The 22,657-nt window shown below is 53.7% G+C and overlaps 1 protein-coding gene across 8 annotated transcripts in view; it reads left to right on the top strand.

The window, feature by feature from the left end:
• UNC93A (unc-93 homolog A) overlaps positions 1–11,643 on the top strand; it is a 36,227-nt gene extending 24,584 nt beyond the window's left edge. For 7 of the 8 annotated variants that reach the window (XM_043457352.1, XM_043457353.1, XM_043457351.1 and 4 more), the window contains 3 exons: positions 387–522; positions 1,405–1,536; positions 6,537–7,294. In XM_043457352.1, the coding sequence (XP_043313287.1) occupies positions 387–522; positions 1,405–1,536; positions 6,537–6,802 (534 nt within the window). In that variant the 3' untranslated portion in view covers positions 6,803–7,294. Of the gene's footprint in view, positions 1–386; positions 523–1,404; positions 1,537–6,536; positions 7,295–10,997 lie in introns of those variants that run through there. The other variant, XM_043457354.1, reaches the window with a different exon arrangement.
• The last annotated feature ends 11,014 nt before the right edge of the window (positions 11,644–22,657 follow it).

Genomic DNA, 22,657 nt, shown 5'->3' with positions numbered 1-22,657 from the left:
CAGGGCCCTAAAGCCACCCGAGCCCCCCCGCTCACTCCCAGCTCTGTCCTCAGCCAGCTTCCTACAGGCCCGAGGGGCACGGCCCGCTGCAGCAAGAAGACTTCAGGCTCTGAACAATAGTGCAGCACACCTGCGCTGCAGGGACACGGGGAGAAGGTCCGTCCAGACGGTCCCGTCTCAGCTCTCCCTCAGAAGGGCCGCCAACACTGCCTCCGCCTGCGAACGGAAGGCCGGGACAAGCTTTCAGGCCAGCTCAGCAGGCCAGCAGTCACACAGCAGACAGCGTTTTAGCACAGCCTGGATTCCCTGACTAGGAAGAGGCCCCTGAGCGCGGAGGCTCCCACGCGGGGCCTCCGGGCGCGGGTGACCTCTGCTCTCTCCCGCAGTCCTACGCCACCTGTGCCCTGGGGATCCAGTTCGTGGGCTACGTGATGATCTGCTTCGGGGCCGTCGACGCCCTGTGCTCCGTGCTCTTCGGGAGGCTGGCCCGGCACACCGGCAGGATCGCGCTCTTCGTGCTGGGTAGGCGGGTGCTGGGTGTGGCCCATCCGGCTGGGGGTTGGGGTGAGGACGGGGGGGGTCGCTGGAGGCACAGAGCGGGCGGGTGGGGGTCAGGCGGGAGGCAGGGAACCTCCCAGAAGGAGGAGATCTCGGTTCACGCGCCGGATGCAGCTGGCTGTCTAAACACGCAGCCCCTTCTGCTTCCCCTGGGGGACCAGGGAGCAGCAGACGCAAGGTGACAGTGAGAAGTGAGGGTGTTCACGGAGACAGCTAGAGTCTTTTGTTTTATATTGAGGAACAGAGACGCCTAGTAACTTGCCCAAGGTCACAGAGCCCTGGGAAACCCCGGAGGGTCCCAGGCTGCTCTGTCCCCTCCATCAGGGGGCATCACAGGGTCTGCAGACTCACGAAGCCGAGACCTCAGGCCGTGAGGACAAAGCCGGGAGGAGCGAGGAGGCCCTGCCCCCAGCCCCTGCCTCCCCGTCCTGTTTGGAAAGCCCAGCTCCCAGGCTGGGTGGCCCTTTTCCCCTCCCCTCCCCATGCCCCCCACTCAGTGAGAAGCAGGGGTCTCACCAGTCTCCCTGAATGAAGAAGCCCAGTCTCTCCCACCCTGAGCCCCCACAATCTGGGGCCTCCTCTGCCCAGCAAGATGACACTTTGCTCTAAGACGCAGAGGTGTGTCACCCCAAGGCCCCCCGTCCTTGCCCCTGTGGAGGCCACAGCCGGGCAGAGTCCCGCACCTGCAGGGGTGACCCCCGGCAGCCGCCAGCCCGTAAGGGTCACGTCAAAGGCGCGGGAGAAAGCATGCAGCAGTAGTCTAGGGAGCAGGGGGTCAGAGGCGGGGTCGGAGGCTCCGCCGGCGGTTCCGACGGTCTGAGAGGACCCCCGCCCCCCTGCCCCCAGGGGCCGTGACCCAGCTGGCCTGCATTGTCGCCCTCCTGCTGTGGAAGCCGCACCCCAGCCAGCTGCCCGTGTTCTTCGTGTTCCCCGGCCTCTGGGGCATGGCCGACGCGGTCTGGCAGACACAGAACAACGGTGAGTGCCTGGCGCACGGCCGGCCCGCTCAGGGGCCCCAGCTTGGCCAGCGGCGGAAGGCGCAGGGCCCCCGAAGGGAGATGGGGAGCCGCGCGTCAAGGAGCAGGGGCCGGAGGGCGGGCCCCACTTCCTCCTGCGGACTTGGATGCGCGATGCCCAGGATAAAAGGCAACCAAGCGCGCAGCTGTCCTTGCTAACGCAACCGTCCCGTCGTGGGTCCCCCCCGGAAGAGCACTTCTGGGCAGAACGATGTCCTGCCCGTGGCGTCTGGGCAGAAGGGCTTCTGCCTGCTGAGGCCGGGGGTGGGGGGGGGGGGGGGCGGCGGGGCAAAGCTTATAGGTTACCATGGCAACATCCCTCGGTGGGCGGGGAGAACTGAACTAGGGGGTGGGAGGGGTCAGTCGCGGCTTCATCCTGGGGCCACGCCCGAGTGGCGAGTGATGTCCAGTCTGATTGTCCTCTGGGCAGCGGGGAGCCTGGGGGAGGCCGGGAAGAGGCCGGCTCCATAACAGCACCCCGCAGCCGGGGGTGGGGCTTGTAAACAGGAGACTATCCTGCTCATTGTTCCGGGGCTGGGTGTCCAGGATGAAGGCAGGCGGATCCGGGGTCTGGAGGGCCCGCCTCCTGGCTCATAAACGTCTCACTGAGTCTTCGGTGGATGCAGGGGCGGGGCGGGGGGGGGGGAGGCATTGGGCGTCCCCTTCACAAGGGCACTCTAACCCCGAGGGCTCCCCCCACAACCTCTTCGCTCCCAGAGACCACCTCCCAACACCGTCCCCTGGGGGTTTCAGCCTCTGTGTTTAGGGGGAATTGTGAGGACAGGCTGGCTGCAGCGCTGAAGGGAAGGGCCGCAGCTGGCCCGATCTGGGACCGACCTGCCTGGTGAAGGGGCGGGGTTCACTCAGCACCCGCGGAAGCAGCAGCAGGGGTTTACAGCTGAGGACGGGGGTAGGGTGAGCTGCTGCTGCAACGCAGGTGACGTGGGGATGTGCAGGGGTTTGCCGCGCAGAGGGACGTGGTGAGAAGGGGCTGAGCGGTGGAGCTGCTGGACGCAGGGAGGAAAGGAGGCCAGGACAGGCCAGGACCTGGCAGTCCCGGGGCCGGGCTGGACATCAGGACCCCCAGGGCTGGAGGCGGCCGGCAAGCCCACAGACAGCAGAGTTGGAGGCGTCCGCTGAAGGGCTTGGCTTGGGCTTGAACAGGACAGAGGACCCCGATCAGGGGGACCCAGCCCTGAAAGGGGTTGTCTTGGGCGTATGTAGCAGTAATGTTATTGTTAAGTCGCTCAATCATGTCCAACTCTTTGCGACCCCATGGACTGCAGCACACCAGGCCTCCCTGTCCCTCACCATCTCCCAGAGTTTGCCCAAGTTCATGTTCATTGAATCAGTGATGCCATCCAACCATATCATCCTCTTCTGCCCTCTTCACCTCCTGCCTTCAATCTTTCCCAGCATCAGGGTCTTTTCCAATGAGTCAGCTCTTCACATCAGATGCACAAAGTATTGGAGCTTCAGCTTCAGCTTCAACTTCAGTCCTTCCAATCAATATTCAGGGTTGATTTCCTTTAGGATGGACTGGTTGGATCTCCTTGCAGTCCAAGGGACTCTCAAGAGTCTTCTTCAAAACCACAGTTCAAAAGCATCAATTCTTCAGCGCTCAGGTTTCTTTATGGTTCAGCTCTCACATCCATACATGACTACTGGAAAAATCATAGCTTTGACTAGATGGACCTTTGTTGGCAAAGTGATGTTTCTTCTTTTTAATATGCTGTCTAGGTTTGTCATAGCTTTTCTTCCAAGAAGCAAGCATCTTCTAGTTTCATGGCTAAAGTCACCATCTGCAGTGATTTTGGAGTCCAAGAAGAGAAAATCTGATTATTAATTTTCTATGCAGAGTGAAGGGCTGTGAGGAGAGGAGAAGGGGCGTGGGGAGCAGAGGACAGCTGAGAGGCGGGGAGGGCGCCCAAGGAGGGTGTGTGGGGTCAGGGGGACTGAGGGGCACCCAGGCTGGGAGGGGAGGGGTCCCCTTTCTTTGGAAAGTGTGAGAAGGCAGTTGGCATGAAGGACACAGAGACTACCACTCTGGGGAAAGGAGTTAAGTTCAGGCCTGAGAGTCCTGGCTTCCTGGAGGAGCCACAGCCAGGGATGCCCTAATGTGACAGAGGGCATTGGCTGCGGCCGGCAGGTTAATCCTGTGAGGATTTGCTCATGATGTAACCCAGCGGTTGGCATCACCCCCATGGCACCTCACCCAGCAGCAGTGAGGCACCTGCAGAGGTCTGGGCTGAAGCAGCGAGGGACTCAGGAGGGCAGGGTCTCCCAGGACCCATCGACAGCCCTGGCTGGGGGGCAGGAGTGTCGAGGCCCCAGGAGGCGAGCCGTCTCTGCGGCCGATAGGCCACCGATGGGTGGGCCGGGGCCCCAGGGGCAGACCGGCTCAGAAGGGAGCTTCTCCCCTTGGAAACGCCACCCACCGTCCAGCCCTCGTCAGGGAAGCACCTGGGACTGGAAAGTGGGTCATGCCCAGCCACAAACAAGCCAGCAGCCGCCGTTTCCAGGGACGGGGGCCTGGCTGCGGTCCCTGCACCCAGGGACGTCACACATGGGGCCTCGGCATCCCAGGACAGCCCTCCTTAGCACCTCAGTCGTGGCCGGCCTGTGAAACAGTGGGGGAACATCCCCGAGCAAACCCGATGCCATTGGAATCAAGGGGTTTGGGTTTCACAGTCTTTCTCCTGCCTCCACAACGCAGGAGGCGCTCCTGGAGTTCTGAGCCAGGGGACAGAGTTGTGCTCGGCTCAGCGCCACAGACTGCTGTGTTTGGAACAAAGGGCAGCTGGTGGAAGCGGTGACAGATTAGCCGCAGGTGGGGCTGTTGTTCAACAGAGGAAATGCCTGAGTCAGTAGAGGAGACAAACAGCAACCATGCTCGCTTTTCTCAGCCGTCTGGACTGTAAGCCAGTGAGAGGTCCCAACAGCCCCGGCAGGACTCTTAGGCGCTTCAGCCAGCGATCATCTGGAGAGAGCGTCTCCACGTCCCCGTGGAGGGGCGAGGGACCCCCACTGTTTACACCCCAGTGCTTCTGCAGACTTGCTCTCTGAATAACTGCCTTCCCTGAGCTCAGGGAGTTTTTTGAAGTGTTTACACTTAGAAGTCAGGTCAGGGCCTGGGATGCACAGCCATGCACAGCGTACAACAATCCCCAGGTGTTCGGAAGGCTCGCGGTAAACCTGTTTGGTTTTCTCTCTCCCTGAGACATGGGAGTAATTGCTCCAAGTCCCCCTTCCTTTCCACGGACACGAGAGACTGTCAGGCTGAGCTTCTGTCAGGTTGAGCAGCTGCATGAAGTCCGGTGAAAGACTCGGGTAAAGTCCTTCTTGAATAAGAATACCAATTTAAAATGAACTATTTCTGTCTTTTTGTTCAAATTAGAAGTAAGGGTTTTTTTGAGTAAAAATCAGTTCTTGGAGGGAAACTGTTGTTCCCGTCTATGATTTGTGACCTTAACCATCTTGACCAGGAGGGCTGTGTTAACAACAGAGCTCCCTGCGGGCCGGCTCCACCTCCCTGTAGTGTGGTCCATCCATACTGTCTCTGTGTTTTCAAAAACTGCACATTTTGTGTAGCTTTTGCCACCTACCAAGACCAGTTCTCTCACTTCTGCTGTTTCAGTAGCAAGTTGGATTTCCTGAATGTGTCTGTTAAGAAAAGACATGAGTCACGTACATTCCTACTTAATGAGACGGGATGCAACTGCATACAGCGTAACCCTCCTTTGCAGTCACCACTTCTCAATGGAAAAGCAGATTGCTACGACGGGGCGGGACCATCCCAGCCCCTCCTTCCTGGGGCAGAATCCTGCCTCTCCCTGCTCTGGGTTCCCACTGGGCTCCGGGGAGCCCTCCGGCCTGTGGAGCCATTCATCTTGGCTGCTCTCTGCTTATCCACCCTGACAGTACTGTTGCCATGGCAACACTTGCACGCCAATGCCTGAATCTGAGACGACTCAGAAAGTCTGGCCTTGAAATACCCTTTTGCCTCATCAGCCACTGAAGGGGCTGTTTTCAGGCTGATAAATTCAGAAAATCTGTCCTCTCTTACATGCCCGGTTCACGAAACCTGTCGTTTCCAACCAAACAAGACTTGTCATCGTCCCGGCCTCTGAGCACGGGAGTCCGCATCCAGTCACTTTCACCTGGTGCCTTGGCCAGGTCGGACGGCGAGCAGGCTTTTCTTTTTGTTTTATAATAATCCTAGATCTACGAAAAGTTGCCAATAGAGTGCAGAATTCCCACATACTGTCCATTCTGTTTCCTTAATGTGAACATCTTACAAACCTGTGGTACATTTGTCGAAACCGAGGGATTAACACTGGGAAATAACGGAACTTCAGATTTTATTCCATTTCCCCAGCTTCCCCCCCTTTCTCTATGTGCTCCGAGACCCCAGGCAGGTGGCCACGTTACATGCAGCCACCGCGTCTGCTTTTTGGTCTGTGCCAGCCTCTCTGCTCTGCTTTGATGCCTGTGGCCCTTTTGGAGAATATGGGTCAGGGGTTGTGTAGACTGCCCCTTAATTCAGGCTCGTCTGATGTCTTCTCATCACTGGGCTGGTTTCAGGGAGGAAGACCCCGGCGTGCAGGGCCTTTCTCGTCGCGTTGAGCGGGGGGACAGCACACAGCTGGCCCACCCGTGGACCCTGCAGAGGGGGCCCCTCGCCCTCATCTACTCAGGTCCCATCTCCCAGTCTTGCTTTCCTGACCTGCGAGGTACGGGGCTGGTTCACGGCCCCTCCGGAGGTCACTCTCATCCATTCTCTTTCTAGTCCACGCGATGGTGCTTCTCTGCGAGAGGCCCGCTCACCGGACTGGTTACCGTCCACACCGTGAAACCCTTCTGATTTCCAGACAGGAAGGTCCTGGGGTGGGTACCTGGGCCTCGGGGAAGCGGCAGCGTTCTCCGCCGGAATCACAGCCGCGTTTCCGCCTCTGCCTGCAGCTCTCTTCGGGGTTCTGTTTGAGAAGAACAAGGAGGCCGCCTTCGCCAACTACCGCCTCTGGGAAGCCCTGGGCTTCGTCATCGCCTTCGGATACAGCACGTTCCTGTGCGTCAGCGTCAAACTGTACGTCCTCCTGGGCGTCCTGGGCGCCGCCATGGCCGCCTACGGGGCCGTCGAGTACCTGGAGTCCAGGAAGGCGGTCGGGCCGCTGGCCGCAGCGCGGACAAAACCCGCCGAGGAGGGGGTGGCACAGACGAAGCTGTGAACCGACAAGCCCCGCGGTGGGCGGACCTGGGGCGGCCCCAGAGCAGGCGAGCGTTACCCGGAGACTCCGCGGGGTCTGCGGTTGATTCTTTACGACCGCTTCAACGCGGTTTTACTTTTAGGTGATGTTTTTTCTATCTTATCAGATTCTTCAGTCCACCATCTCATCAGCGGAGATGCAGAGTGTAGGTGGAGGAATCAGTTCGTTTCAGATACAGAAGAGATAAACTCAGGATACCACCAGCCACCAGGGACTTGCCTAGAGTCACGGGTCAATAGCCTAGGCTTGTTTCGGGGTTGTTGTTAAGAACTCGAAAGTCGCTGAAAAGACGCAGCCCAATGCCAGCACTTTGCAAATGGGCAAACTGACGCCCTGGCAAGTCAGTGACTGCCTCCCAGAGTCAGTGAGGGACAAAGCCAGACGAGGCTCTCTGTGTCTTGAAGCTTATAGGGTATGAGTTTCTAAATAAATGCAGTTATTTTATGGACCTAACTCTTGTCCAAATACTTTACTCCACCCACCTGGATCACACAAACAAACGTCATCACATTGGCTTGTCGGAGGCCACTGATGACAACAGATGCAAGTTACTTCCAACGGGACTTGACACATGGGGCTGATAACACATGAACCCGGACGCGGGCCCACCAGTCTCCTGGCCTCTGCCTGCCTCTCCGGCAAGTACATCCATCCTGCTCCTTCCTCCTCGTCTGACGCCCGATAATGCAGGCACGGGCATTCTCTGAGCCCAGCTGTCTTTTGGAGACACCTCACCCCCGGAACCTCTCAGACAGGGCTCCCCATGTCTCCTCTTTTCTCCTTTCAGCCCAGCTTGCCTCCTCCCCCGCCTCGGTCCCTGCTCTTCTCCAGGCTTCTCTCCACGCATCCCGTGGCCGTGTGCCTGCCTGCCCTCCTCCAGCCCTGAAGCAAACCTGTCTGGCAGGCCCTGTGGCCCTCCCAAGGCTGAGTTTCCGAGGTGTGTCCTACAGCCGAGCCCAGGGCCTTCCACCTTCCAGGGGGCCGCCCGGCCCCTCTCCAAGGCACTGTGGCCTCTAGAGCTTTGCTCACGGGCCTCCTCGACCTTGAGTGCCTTCCTGCCCTCAACACAGACCCCTCGGGCTTGTCCGGGCTGTGGCCGTGGCCGCGGGACGCACACTTCCTAACGCTGGCATTTGTGTGCGCCCCCTGCTCAGTACTGTGGCTGGCAGTGCTTGGTCCTCCTGGGCCTGGGTGCTGGAGCTGGGGACACTCTGCCTGCAGAGACCCAGTGGACTCGCAGAAATGCACGAACGTGGGCAGAGGGGCTCGGCCGGGAACATCAGACCCACAGCCGCCCCTTCTCCCGACTCCAGGCTGAGAAGCCACGGGAGGGCCCTGCGTCCCCGTGAGGTCCGGAGTCGGAGGCCAAGGCACCCCGGGCTCTGGCGGAAGGCAGAGCTCCTTGCTCTGTCTGCGGCTGTTGCTGCTCGAGGGAAAATGTGCGGGAGCCCCAGCCCCTCGGGCGACGGGAGGGCTGCGGGTCCAGGGGGTGAGGGCCCGGGCCGGGCAGCCATCTGAAGAGCGGCCGCCGGGGCCGCCGAAGGCTCCCACTGGACGGCAGCTCCCGCCTGCTGGCCGGCTGCTCCTGGAAGGTGGCCTGTGGCACTCAGGCCTGTTCTTTCCTGCTCATCCTCTGAACTTGGCCTGCGCCCTTCAACCTGGGTGTATGTTCGGGTACCTTGATGCGGGCACAGAGACAGAACAGGGCTCTTGCTTCCTCCTGGGCCCCGGGCTGGGGCGGGGGGTGAGCGGGGGTCCCTGGGTTGCGCCAGTGTTGCTCTGGGAAGGCTGAATTGTAGCAGAAAGTAAGGGACTTAATCTTGAGCATAGTACTCTATTTGCAAAATGGAAATGTTCCTCCTTCATGAGGAATCCTTGAGACAAGATGTTATTCAAAGGGAAAAAGCAGAGGAGAGATAAACTAGGAGTTTGAGAATAACATATACACCCTGTTACATATAAAGTAGAACAACATATACAAACTATTACATATAAAGTAGAAGAACAACAAGGACCTACTGTATAGCACAGGGAAATATACTCAATATTTTAAAATAACCTATAAAGGAAAGAGTCTGAAAAAGAAAAAAATATATATATATAATGCTTAGAATTTTTTTGAAAAAACACTGTGGGTTATAAAACGCTATAAAGCACTGTACGGACTTCCCAGGTGGCTTAGGGGTAAAGAACCCGCCTGCCAACGCAGGAGATGCAGGAGATGCTGGTTCAGTCCCTGGGTCGGAAAGATCCCCTGGAGAATGCAATGGCAACCCACTCCAGTATTCTAGCCTGGAGAATCCCATGGACAGAGGAGCCTGGCGGGCTACTGTCCATGGCTCTCAAAGAGTGGACACAATTTGAGTGACTGAGCACACACACCAAGTACTGTACACAGTGAAATAAGAATGAACACCTCAGACTAAGATTAAATGCAATGGTTTCGTCCATCTCTAAACCCCAGTGGGGCTATTATGAGCCTCAATTAGACTGGATCCAACAATTGTAAGTCTCTTATCCACCTGCCAGGGCTCAGGAACAAAGGCAAAATTTTACTACTTGCTCAGAGTTACTCACTAGGAAAAGATTTTCAAAAATAAAATGTGCAAATGTAATGTCACAATGTATGGTTAAACATATCCTAAAAATTAAATGTGTATCTAAAATAAAGTGGTAAGTGTAGAAATGAAGTCACAAGCACATAATAATAAAGAGAAAGTCTGTGTGGCAATAATCCAGGCTCATGGGCGCAGGAGTCACCATCGTCTAAAACAAGCCCTGAGTTTACTGGCAGCCCAGGTAAGAAGAGAGAGCACAGACAACCTCATGGTCACTATTTGATGGAAGGGGGCTGCCAGTCTTCAGAAGAGAACAGTCCTCTAGGTGACACGTAAATGAGCACCCGCGTGGGTCACGGGTGAGGAACACCGGCGAGCCCGTGGACACCGCCCCTGGCCGACGGCCAGGTGTCCTGCTGGTCGTGGCGACAGTGACCACTCTGGGAGCCCGCCGGACGGGCTTCTGCGGACGGGCCGGGGGCCCCAGGAAGCCAGGAGGGCGGCCTTCAGTGAGAACGGCCCGTCACGTCACACCCCACCCTCCAGGAGCCTGGAAACTCCTACTCGAGTCGAAGCGTTGGGCCTCGGGAGACCCTCACCCTCACCCTGACCCCAGCCAGGTTTATGTAGTCCGTGAGTGAGGCGCTAGTTTACTAGTTTACTAGTTTACCAGTTTACTAGTTTACTAGTCAGAGAGGATGACAAAATAAATCACATGGAACGAGAGGGTTAAAAAGGACTCGGGGTTTGGCAGCCTCTTCTAGTTTCACACCCAAATCAGAAACGGAAATTTTTTTTTCCCCCTCCTGAGCCCCCTTCCAGGCCCAGGTCACGCTTCTCCACGTCTCTGAGCTCCCCCCCACCAGCCTCCTCCAAACAGGCCCTCAGAACCCCCCTCCCCAGTCACACAATCCTTTCCAGGCCTCCCCCTGCCCCATAATCTGAGTTCATCTCCCATCTCCCTGCTCCTTTAATCGCCTCCCTCCCAGTTCCTGGGCCCAGGCTTCCTGGTTTTCTTTTTCAAATACCAGACTAAAAGTCTGACACATTCATCTACCTGCAAAGTCTGTCTCCATGGCTTCGTCTCAGCTCACGGGCAGGTCTCTGTCCATCCATCTGCGGGGAGGCGACGTTTGCGGACGGAACAGACAGGACACGTTCACGGAAGGTGCTGCGTCCACCACCTCCAGACGCCTGGCCAAGCGTCGGGGGGACCCCACTGTTGGGGGAGAGCCTTGTGGGCTGCAGGGCAGCCCCTCATCCCGGGGACACGGTGGGCCCTCCACAGGGCTGTCACCACTGCCGCGCTGAGTCCGTGACCAGTTACGAGGCTTCCTCATCCCGTCCTTACAGCTGGGGGGGGGGAGCACTGGGTTTATCTCTCCTGACCTCTGACCCAGGGGCTCAGCCTGGAGTGGAGCCTGGGCATCCGCATTTTGGAAAGCTCCCCAGTGTTGGACCGTGTGGCTGGGTTTTAAAGTCATGTCATGTCTCTGCTCTTGCAGCGGCTCGCTCACTTAGCTGGCTAACAGCATATGAAGTACATTTCTGAAAAGAATTCTGGGAGTAAGCACCACTGCTTGTCGTTGTCATTGCAGCTCATGACAAGTGACATCGTGGAATCCCAGTGCCCCCTGGACGCCATGAAGGAACACGACAATAGTAGCAGCTCCACTGACGTTTAGCCAAACAGCCGAGTGAGGGGCCCATCACCGTCGGCACCGCTCGGCCAAGAGCTCCCGGGGGAGACGCCTCGGCCTTCGCTGTCCTCGCGTTTCCTGGTGGCGGCTCAGCCAGGCCCTCCGCGGGTCCACTGACCCTTTCCCTGCCCCGGACCCGCCGCACCCCTCAGCCTCCAGCACCCCCTCCAGGGGCCTGGCCTCCCCTGCAGGCCTCTGCCCCCCAACGCCTGCAGACAGCGCCTGTGACCGCCCAGGACTCTGGGCCCAGCTCCCGGCAGTCACTCACCCGCCCCTGGACAGGCCTCTGTCTCCAGCATCATCTCCCATAGGGAGCACCCCCCCACCCGCCACGCACCCGCCGGCTGCCCTGGCCTAACCCACACCCACCACCGCCTCTGTCAGGCACCGGCCCCGTTGGCCTCGCTTCTGGGAAGTCTTCCAGCCCCGCGCTGTCTGTGGCCTCTGGTGGCTCCTGACCCAATGACCATCCTTCAAGAGTCAGACTCACCCGCTGCCTCCTCTACTCATGACCGGCCAGTGCTGACCATTTTTTTTTTTTTCAACACCTTAGTCGGGCCTGCTGGACCCTCCGTGAGTCAGTCCTGACTCATCCTTGCCCCCACCCCTTCTCTCCCCAAATTACAATATAAGTTCCCCCAGTATGACATAAACTTATAAATATATTGCATATAAATATCATAATCTCCACACCTCAGCAGTGATCGCTGGCTTTATCAAAATTTCTTTCCTCCCCCTGTGCTCAAAATTCACCTCAGATGCCTTTTTTCAGGCGCACACTTTGAAAACTGCCTTGCTCCTCCCAGGCAGAGACCCTTCCCCAGAGGGTTCAGCGCTTCCTCCCACGCCTCCGGTTTCACCAGTCTGTCTGTCTGTCCCTTCTCTGGTGGGACGGTGGGGATGGGGGCAGATCCCTCAGCGGGAGGAGCCTGGGTTTGCGGCAGCGGTGGGCAGCCCGCCTGTTCCCCTCTCTCCCGCGGGGGCTCAGCACCCCGGGCCCGGGGAGGCGGGCAGGAGGGAGGCGCCTGTCTGTCCCCTCTGTCCGTCCAGGCCGGGGAGCAGCGCGCCAGCATCACCTGGACCGCGGAGGCCGGGCGGCTGCACGGCGCCCCCTGGCGGGCAGGGAGGGCACCGACCCGCACCCGAGCTCCCCGAGGGATGCTCCCGCCGCAGGTGACACCAGGCCCACCTCCCTCTGGCTCCAGGATCCGCTTGTTATTTCTGTCAGAACATCCGTCCGACTTTCGTGCAGGGCTCCTTCACCGCTCCTCCCTCATTTCCTTACGAAAAATAAAACAAAAGAGCCACAAGCAGGCTTCCCTCGTGGCTCAGACAGTAAAGAATCTGCCTGCAGTGGAGGCCCAGGTCCTAGCTGACACTCGAGTGAGCGGCCGGAGGAAAGTGAAGATCTGAGGTCTCAACACTGGCATTTTCCAAGCTTTAAACGTCAGGGTGAGGGCGAGGAGCTGGGGGACGTGACCAGGGAGGCTGGCTGAGCGGGGCTGCAGGGTCCAGACAGAGACCGGGTGAGGTGGGATGAGGACAGGCCGGTTGCTGACTTGGCGGTGATGAGGCTGCTGCTGTCCGTGATCGCAGAGACTGGCGGGACTTTGGAGATGAAGACGGGAGCCCAGTGGCTCAAAGAGGAGTGTAGACGGTGGGGTCTCCAGCTCCGCCCAGAAGTTTTCTCCAGAGAGAAGAGGCCACAGCTCCAGCGTGGCCTCGGGTACAAGGGTCATTATGTCACCAAAATTGGTGACAGCTGCTCATGGGTCATAAGTCAGAAAACAGGCAAGGTTGGTGAAAGGGAAAGTTTGCTTTATTCTGGTTGCTGGAACCCAGGGGGGCGTGTGACTCCTCTCCAAAGGCCAGCTCCCACCGCTAACCCCCCCGACCGTCTTGCCGCTGAGGGTCAGTGGGCAAGAGCTTCTAAGGCGGAGTTTCAGGGGTGTATAGATGGAGGGAAGGGGCTACATGCAGCTCTGGCGTCACTGGTGGTCTGACCAGCATCTTGACTATTTTAAGAGCAATTAATCTTCAGTTCAGGGCTTCCCTAACGGCTCAGTGGTAAAGAATCTCCCTGCCAAGCATAAGACGTGGGTTCGATCCCTGGGTTGGGAAGATCCCCTGGAGAAGGAAATAACAGCCCCACTCCAGTATTCTTGCCTGGGGAAATCCATGGACAGAGGAGCCTGGCAGGCAGAGTCGGACACAAGTTATCGACTAAACAACAACGACTAAACTACATTATTTAGTCTTGTTAGACTGCTTTTCTTTGCTTCTGCATTTTCTCACTTCTCTGATTAATCTTATTCTTGGCTAAAGTTTTTCCACAGACAAAAGGCCCTGGAGGGCTTGGGGGTGGGGAGGACCATAAGGTTGAAATGATTCTAGATCAAATTCCTCCTGAGAAATTGAGAAAAGCAAGACTAGACAGCAAGGTTAGTGACTCGTCCTGGATCACACAGCTGGCTAACTGAAGAAATGATACTAGAACCTGGTTTCATAACTTATGGTTGAGGATGTTTTTCTACTAAAAGGCACAAGAGTGATAAATAACTCCCAATGCTCCTCAACTGAGATAGATGCTAAGTTTTTAGAACTTTTTATTGAACTGCAACATAAAGACAGAAAAGGTACAATTATATGTGTACAGTTTGGTGAATTTTCACAAACTGAACACACTGATGTAACCAGCACCCAGACCAAGAAACAGACCACCACCAGCGTGGACCCCCGGGGGACTCACTGTTGTCACTTCCTCCAAGGGTGACAGCTCCCAAAACCATAGGCTGATTTTATGTGCTTACTTACACGCGTCTCTCTCAAGTTTTTCTTACAAAAGTATCTTGTTCATGTAAGTTCTTCAACAGTACTTAAGCGATGATGGTAATTAATAACAGTCCATTCTCAATAAATACTTACCATCCTTCCAATGAACCAGGCACTATGCAAGTTTCGATTTTCCATGCATATTAACTGGCAAAGTGTCAGTGGTGTGGTTACTGGTTGGGACGTTCTTTGGCGTCCAGGAAAGACTTCCACATTCCCATAATCATGCTGCTTTCCCTGGCTGCCTCCCTCAGGCTTGGTAGATGGGGTTGTTTTTCTATTGACCACTTGGGGCAAGGGTCTTGGTGATGGAACTTGGTGTAACAAAATAGTGAACATTCTATTGTGGATTCAGAGTTTCCTTGGACTTCGTGAAAATTCTAGATTTTAAACATCATAATGAGTTGGGGCTGGGAAAAGAAGAAGCATTAGGCGCTTCCTCCTGATGCTCTCAGAGGGGAGCGTGTTTAGTAAGACTGTCCGGTCTCAGAGAACAGACCTGTGAGCTTGAGGGTGAGGTTAGCAGATGCTGTAAACAGTGGATGCCTGTGAGGTCCACATAACTGATGACAGAAAGCCTCAAAGGCTTTGGTGTGGAGCCGGGCAGAAGGCTCCATGATCCAGGCAGATCAGCCCTGCCCTGGAGCGTGGACGCCCCTTGGAGGCTGTTTTGCGTGTGGGCAGTGACCAGCAGGCACTCACTGGAAGCCTCTCTATGCGTGAGGAGGCCCAGGTTCCCCTGGTGAACTCAAGCCGTGGAGAAAACTGAGCCCATTGAGAAATGATCAAAAGGAGGCTGAACGTCGAAAAGACAGTTGGGAGAAACGCGTTTTCTCATTTTGGAAAAGGACATCATTGTCATCAGATAAGTGCCCCCTGCATTTTCCTTGCTGTTCATGGGCCCTTAGCAACCGCCTCTCATCGGGACCATCACCTCCTTTCCCAGCCCCGGCACCCAGCGGGGCACCCAGCTTGGAACTCTGGAAGCTCAAGCGACCATCTCAAGCTGAATGGAACATCTACAGCTGTTGATCAGACTCAGACAATTCAGGTCCAGACGCCTCCACTCCAGCCTGGAGGCCTCCCCCGGCGTGCGCGTCCCTGACATCCTCCCAGACCTGCCGTTTGTCTGCTGTGCCTGAAGACAGTCAGCGGCGGAAGGACTTGATTACTCTTGGTTTTTAGAAAATTTACTAGGTGGGTGGCCGGAGGACAGCAATGAATAATTAACAGGTTAATACGACAAACCGAAAAAGAAAGTTGCCTTCTAGGCTCCATACAAGGAATGATTTTATTCTTGATTTGCTAACTAGAAAATCTGCAGTGATTCCCTTTTGTTTGACACCACTCAGCCGGCATCTTTGGCTGCTGGGCTGTGCGGCTTTTATATAGTTACGTGAAGCAGTTTATTGGTCCCGAGTGGTTATAACCGTGCCTGTAATGAGGTAGGTGATGGGGAAACATTACACATTAATCAGTGAGCGATAGCGCGCTGGAACCTGAAGGGGCTGAGTACAAAGTTTCTGTGTGAGGCCCCGGCTTCGAGACGGCTCTCTTGGGTTGGGTTGAGGCCTATAGTCCACAGGCCTGGCCCACAGGCCCCAGAAGACGGGGTGAGATTCTGGGGTAGCCTTCCTGGAGGGTGCATCCACCCGGCGTCTGCTGTGGCTTCAGTGGATAAAAAATGTTCACTTTGGAAATGCAGATGTTTTATGTAGAAATAATATTTATTGTGGTCCCACTAAAGTAAAGCCCAGGAGATCCCCAGGGGCTCACCAGAGGAGCCCACCACCTCTTCTCCGAGGCCTCAGGAGTGTCGTCAATGGGACCACTCAGCCTCGGCCTGTGTGGTCTCCTGAAGGGAGGGAAGCCCAGGGCCCACACCCTGACCGGCCCCCAGGGTTTGTGAGGAGAGCAGGCCGCATCACTGGTGACCCGCACACCTGCATCCGGTCCTGCCCTTCTCAGCTGGTCTCTGCAGCTGCCGAGGGAAGACCCCAAACCCACCGTTGGATCAGGGCCTGACAACGCAGCGTTCCGTTCCCGCTTGGTGCCCTGCGTTTACACCCAGCCGGCTCAGGGACCATCGCAGCCACGCCTGGACATCGCACTCACACTTGGACACCGCACCCCCGCCTGGACATCGCACCCACGCCTGGACATCGCAGCCACGCCTGGACATCGCAGCCACGCCTGGACACCGCACCCCCGCCTGGACACCGCAGCCACGCCTGGACATCGCACCCACGCCTGGACATCGCAGCCACGCCTGGGGGGAGGCCCCTAAGGCGCTGGGTCCAGGGCCACTAGGATCGGTGAGCAGACGTCCTCTCCTGTGGGCATAGCAGGCAGGTTCGATACTGTCTGAGCCACCAGCGAAGCCTGGGACCATGGCAGAGTTTTCATTTCCAGCCTGGCCCCTTCCACCAGCGTTTATGAACCGCGAACACGTGCTCGGGAGGCTGGGTGCAAGAGGTGTTTGGAAGTGGCCTTTGCCTTCAGGAAACTGAAGGATTTAATGATAAAATAGACTTCCTTACAATTAACACCAAAAATGGCACATGGATTCTGTTTGAGAATAATGAAATTGTTCTGGGTTTAAACAATGCCAACTTTTTCCTGAAAAGAACATGTATGTATGTAGTACATAGGAACTCTTTTTACAAAGTTATTATTGAAGTTTAGTTGATTTACAATATTAGTTTCAAGTGTAACAAGGAACTCTTAAGTTGGCTGACTTAAAATATAGGACAAATCATGGACTTGCCTGGTGATGCAGTGGTTAAGCCTTCACCTTCCAACACAGAGGTGGGGGTTCAGTCCCTGGTTGGGGAGTTAAAATCCTACATGCCTCATGGCCAGAGTATGGCCAGAAAACCAAAATGTAAAAGAGAAGCAATATTGTAACAAATTCGATAAAGACTTTAAAAAATAGAGCAAGTAATACATAGGTAATATTTTTCATGTGAGAGGCACTCTGTGTTTCTATAAACTATAAACCACGACTGAAATCTATAGATTATGCATCAGGAAAGGGGGATAAACAGGATGGTGACGTCTCTAAGACAAACGGTTGAGGTTGATTCATCCCCATAAGCTGGCTTCACCATCTAGAAAAATTATGCTGGAACCTCCCGCTACTGCTGGCTCCCATTCAATAAAAATGGAAAATTTTTTAAAGTTTAAACAATTAACTTCTCAATTTGCAAATCGCTGTGTTAAGCCGTGTGAAATATCATCTGTGGGTACAAATTCTACATTCACAACAAGATGGCATTTTAAAATATACTTACACTGTGACTGAAGGTAATGCTATTAATAATAAGAAAAAAAAAGGAAATCACATTTTCACAAGAGACGCATAAAAATAAAGGCTTTGTAAAGGAAATCTCCAGTACTTCCCAAAAAAGGCGGGGAAAATATTTTTGGATTTAACTTTTCAAATTGAAATATCAAGGCCTTTCTGTAGAAACATACAGTTTCATGACTTGTATCTTGTGCACATACACGCTATAAACAGGCTCGTAGGCCACATCCGCTGACCGACGTTTCTTATGGAACCAGCCCCCACTTAGGTGGACTCTGTGCTGCGTCTGAATCAGGGTCACCTGAGAAGGTCCTTCTCCCGGCCCCCACACCTTTCCTCTCTCAGTTCATTGGCGAATGAAGGGCAAGGTGTTAATTAGATGGTTTAATACTTCAGTGGGATCCTGTTCCCGTGGAAGATGCCCCAGGGCAATTTGTCTTTTAAGCAGTGGAAGTGCCAAAAAATAAAGTGTGAATTAAAAAAATAAAAGAACTAACTCCCAGTTCTTCTCTGAGGGTCTAGTTTGGAAGGAAATGTGAGAACTGGCAGTCTGACAGGCCCTGGGGGCCAGCCCCACCCAGGAATGCATGTGCAGTGATTGGTCTTTCGGGAGAAGCAGTGGGCCCACAGGGGCATCCCAGGAGCCGGGATTCCAGTGATGACAGAAGTGCTGTCTGACTGATTCCCTTCCCCAGAACCCGTGTGCTCTGAGGTATCATCAAGGTCTGGGAAAGAGAAACTTCCTTCATGGCCAGGACTGTGTGTGACCGGGGCTGAAAGTGAAAGTCGCTCAGTCGTGCCTGACTCTTTGCGACCCCATGGACTATACAGTCCGTGGAATTCTCCAGGACAGAATACTGGAGTGGGCAGCCTTTCCCTTCTCCAGGGGCTCTTACCAACCCAGGGATAGAACCCAGGTCTCCCGCATTGGAGGTGGATTCTTTACCAGCTGAGCCACCAGGGAAGCCCAAGAATCCTGGAGTGGGTAGCCTGTCCCTTCTCCAGGGGATCTTCCTGACCCAGGAATCAGGCCGGGTTCTCCTGCATTGCGGGCAGATTCTTTACCAGCTGAGCTATGACGTCATGAGACTAATTATGCTCATGACCTCCTCTGTGTCTGGAATTGTCTTGCTCCTGGACCAGCTCCTGCTCTGATGAAGTCAGCGTGTTACCTCCCACGGAAGACATGGAATGCGGCATGTCTGAAACATCGGTCTTGGGTAGCCCGTTCCAAGGTTCCCTAGGCTTTGACGCACTCCACTTCACACAGCTGAGTTCGAGGCTGGTCCTGGCCCTGTGTGCTGGATCGTCCGTCTGGATGAGGGCTCTCATCTCAGGAACCATGCAGAGTGTTCATTCACCGCAGCAGCGTCGGGCACACACAGGATGCTGGCCCTGGCTGCTGCAGGGTCTGCAGAGCTCACAGCTCCCCAGAGCTGAGGGGGCTCCTGCCCGCCGCCTCCTCCAGGGACAGAGACCCGCCCCTGGCCTCCATCCTCGGGGAGGGGGACCCCTCTCCTTGGGGGTGCTGGCTTGGGAGCATTCCAGGAGGTACCAGTTTCCAAGGGACTCTCTACGACCCACGTCCCTCCTCCCACAGAAGGGCTTCAGAGTTTGTCTCCAGCCTGTTTTTCTTTTTTAAATTAGAGTCTAGTTGACGTACAGTGTTGCATTCATTTCAGGTGTACAGAGAAGTGACTCAGTTATATACGCACATATATATATCTCCATCCTTTTTTAGATTCTTTTCCCATACAGGTCATTGCAGAATATTGAGTAGAGTCCCCTGAGCTGAACAGAAAGTCCTTATCAGTTGTTTCTTTTATATATATGTCTCTGTTTTCTACATCTGTGACTACTTCTGTTTTGTAAATAAGTCCCTTTGCACCATCTTATTTAGATTCCACATATAAATGACATTATATGGTATTTGTCTTCCTTTTTCTGGATTATTTCACCGAGTGTGCCAGTCTCTGGGCCTGCCTATGTTACTGCAAAAAGCATGATTCAGTCCTTTCGCATGGATACGCTCTCCTGTGTATACGTCCCACATCTCTGTCCTTTGATGGACGTCTAGGTTGCTTTCATGCCTTGGCTATTATGGTATTGCAAGGAATTTTGGGGGTGCATGTACCTTTTCAAGTTGTGGTTTTCTCTGGAGCTCTGCCCAGGAGTGGCATTGCGAGATCATATGGTCACCCTGTATTTAGTGTTTTAAGGAACCTCAGTACTGTTCTCCACAGTGGTTACAACAGTTTGCATTCCCACCAACACAGTCCTTTTCTCCAAACACTCCCTCTCCACCTTTTATTGTTTGTAGATTCTTTGATGATGGTCCAACCTATTTTTAATCCCTACACATAACCTCTACACATATTTTTCTTAATTGAACTGTTTGCTGTCATCAGTACCTGTGAGAACAAGGCAGGATAAACACATTTCAAGTAGCTCCAGAAGGACTTTTATTCAGGAGAAAAAGCTCAAATATGCATTTGGTTTCTCAGTGAAATTTTAATAAGAAAGTGGATACTTGATTGAAACGAGGTCCAAGGGCAGTGTGTGTACCGCCCAGCAGCCTGCCAGGATTTGGCCTCCTTAGACTTCGTTCCCCCCCCGACCACCCACCCCAGGATGAGCCATGGCCTCCTGGGCTCCGCGGTGGGAGCAGACCCAGGCCAGCGGAGCTGCCTGGGAGCAGCGTTTCCCGTTTCTGTTCTCCTCCGGCTTCTCTGACCGCCACCTGCACAGGCTGGGGAAGGCTGGCTCCAGCCTCTGAGCCCTGATTCCAGGTGAAGCGGGCTCTGGTAGAGCACACCTTCTTCTCTCGAGCCTCCGAGAGGTTTACTCCCAAGGTGGGAGAAGGCGGAGGCGGCCAGAACCTGGACACCAGTCCAGCTGGTTCGTCCGACTCGGCATTTCTTACACTGCTTTTGTGAAATGCTACCATTAGCACGTCACACACACCTGAAGAGGGGATCCTGTTCAATCATGGCAACTTTCTTGGAGACAGAGATAAGCATTTTTAACTTTGTTTAATCAGCTTCCATCATTATTTGAGCCAGCCTCACCCAGCCCTTATTTCCACCCTCACGCCTGCCATGCACACACACAAATGTACACACTCACAAATGTACACACACACACACGGCTTGAAATACGTGTTAATACCACTGAACACAGTTTGAAAACATCACGGTCAATTGCAAAGACAGAATTCTGTACCAGCCACGACAGATCTATAAATTCTATAATTTATAAATATATATTTATATTTATAAATTTTTTTAAATTTTATAAATTTTATAAATTTATAACTTTATAATTATAATTATAAATTTAAATTTTATATAATTTTATGAAATATCTATAAAAAATCTATAAATACGTTCCAGGTCAAAGCAGTAATGACGCTGAAGGGGCACTCATTTTGTTGATTCTGCTTTGTTCATAACTCTTTCGGACCCTTGTGTGGAAGCCCTTCCTAGCCCACTGGCAGCCTTGATAGCAGAGGCGACCCACACCCTACAGGTGGCTTCAGTTCAGAAACAAGGTCGCTTGGCAACAAGTATCTCCCTTCCTCCTCAACAACTTCTCGCAGCTTCAAATATGGAGAAGGTGGGTGAGCAAGTCGAGTCTCCCCGCCCCCTCCCTTTCATCCTTCCTTCCTTCCCTCCCTCCCTTTCTTCCATTCTTCTTTTTTCCCTTCTTTTGTTGATGAAAATTCAATTAACCATCAAGTTAGGAAGAAGAAAAAAGGGAATTTTATTGGAGCCAAATTGAGGATTATAACCCAGGAAGTAGAGGCTCAGAATGCTCGGAGAACCGTCCCAACCGCTAGAAGTCAAAGGCACAGTCATGTATATTTGAGACAAGAAATTGTACATCAAGATAACACACTGCTACATTACATAAAGTTCACCAAGGATCCATAGTCCAAGTAAACACATACAGAGTAAACAGCAAGTCTCCATGACCCTCGACAGAGCTGGGAAAACACTCTACTTTTATGAAGTTTTATTGCTAATGTCAGAAGAAAGAAAAAACTTGACCTTTATGGTTGCCCAGGCCCTCCTGTCTTTGAGGAGCTCTGGTTAACATGTAATGAGATGCACATGGCCCTAACACACACATACATACAGAATTTTATGTTTAATTTTTTTCTTGTCCTGCCTTAAAGTAATAAATTTCATTTTATCACTTTCTTCCTTCTTTCCTTCTTCCCTTCCTTCCTTCCTTTCTTGTCCAGACTGGACACCCTGAAAATACAGCGTGTGTCACATTTACTCCTGCTCCATCAATTGGAATCTTCCGAACACCACAGAATTTCCATCAAATAAATTATTTATGTCACTTTACGTGGTTAATTATGCATGAATGATACAAATATGGTCAAAGAAACAGTCAAAGTGGCCTGAACTTGGAATTTTTGATGAGCACAGAGGACTTTGGAATACTGACATTTTCTCCCAGAGGCTATGACTATTTTCACCTTTTTTCTAGGTCATACCAAAGCCTCAAGCTTTATCGTCAGTTTTGGTTTTTCTCACAAATGTTCCTGTTTTCTTTCTTTGAAAGCTCAGAAAAATGTTGAATCTGCACTTTCTGTTTCTCTTGTAAAATGTGAGGTGCAATCCTCAGACAACCATTGCGATCACAGAATGAGTTTTTAAAAACTCCAATGTTCTTCCTCAACTCTTTCTTGCAAATGAGCTGATATTTGAACAAACTGGGGCCTCTGAAACACCTCCAGGCCCTGGGACCATGAGGTGGGCCCTAGGAGATAGTCACAGGGGCCCGGCCCGAGTTCCTGAAACTTCTCAGGCCAACCAGACCCTGGCTAATCTCGTAACACCACGGTTCCCAGCTTTTTACACATGCTCGGATTCACTTAACTGTAGAAACGTGGCCATTTTTGCTCTGAACAGTGCTCACGTTGTAGCCAACAGGGTCCACTGAGGCTCAGTGGAAGTGTGGCGGGGTCCCTGCCGGCACGTTTAGCTCATTCTTATAGAAGGAGGTGCGCTGTTGAGCTCTGAGGAGAAGAGCGTGGGGACACGTGGGTCTGGGTCTCTAGGCAGCAGTGATGGGCATGTTTGTGCAGAGGCAAGAGTCCGTGAGACCGGATAACGTCTGGGAGGGTACAGACCACAGGTGACCTCCGGACTTGGACTCCTAGATGAAATCTCCACCAGGTCGCCATCTGTCCACCCAACCTCTTTTCTAACAATATATTTTATTTTTTTTAGTTGAAGTATAGTTGCTTTACTTCCTTCTTTGAAGTTGGGGCTTCCCTCATAGCTCAGTTGGTAAAGAATCCGCCTGCCATGCAGGAGACCCCAGGTCAATTTCTGGGTTGGGAAGGTCCACTGGAGAAGGGATAGGCCTCCCACTCCAGTATTCTTGGGCTTCCCTGGGGGCT

The sequence above is a fragment of the Cervus canadensis genome, chromosome 33 (genome assembly GCF_019320065.1).
Source record: "Cervus canadensis isolate Bull #8, Minnesota chromosome 33, ASM1932006v1, whole genome shotgun sequence".
Taxonomy (NCBI): domain Eukaryota; kingdom Metazoa; phylum Chordata; class Mammalia; order Artiodactyla; family Cervidae; genus Cervus; species Cervus canadensis.
The sequence above is the reverse complement of the archived record's forward strand: the minus strand, read 5'-3'. Positions and strand labels throughout refer to the sequence as shown.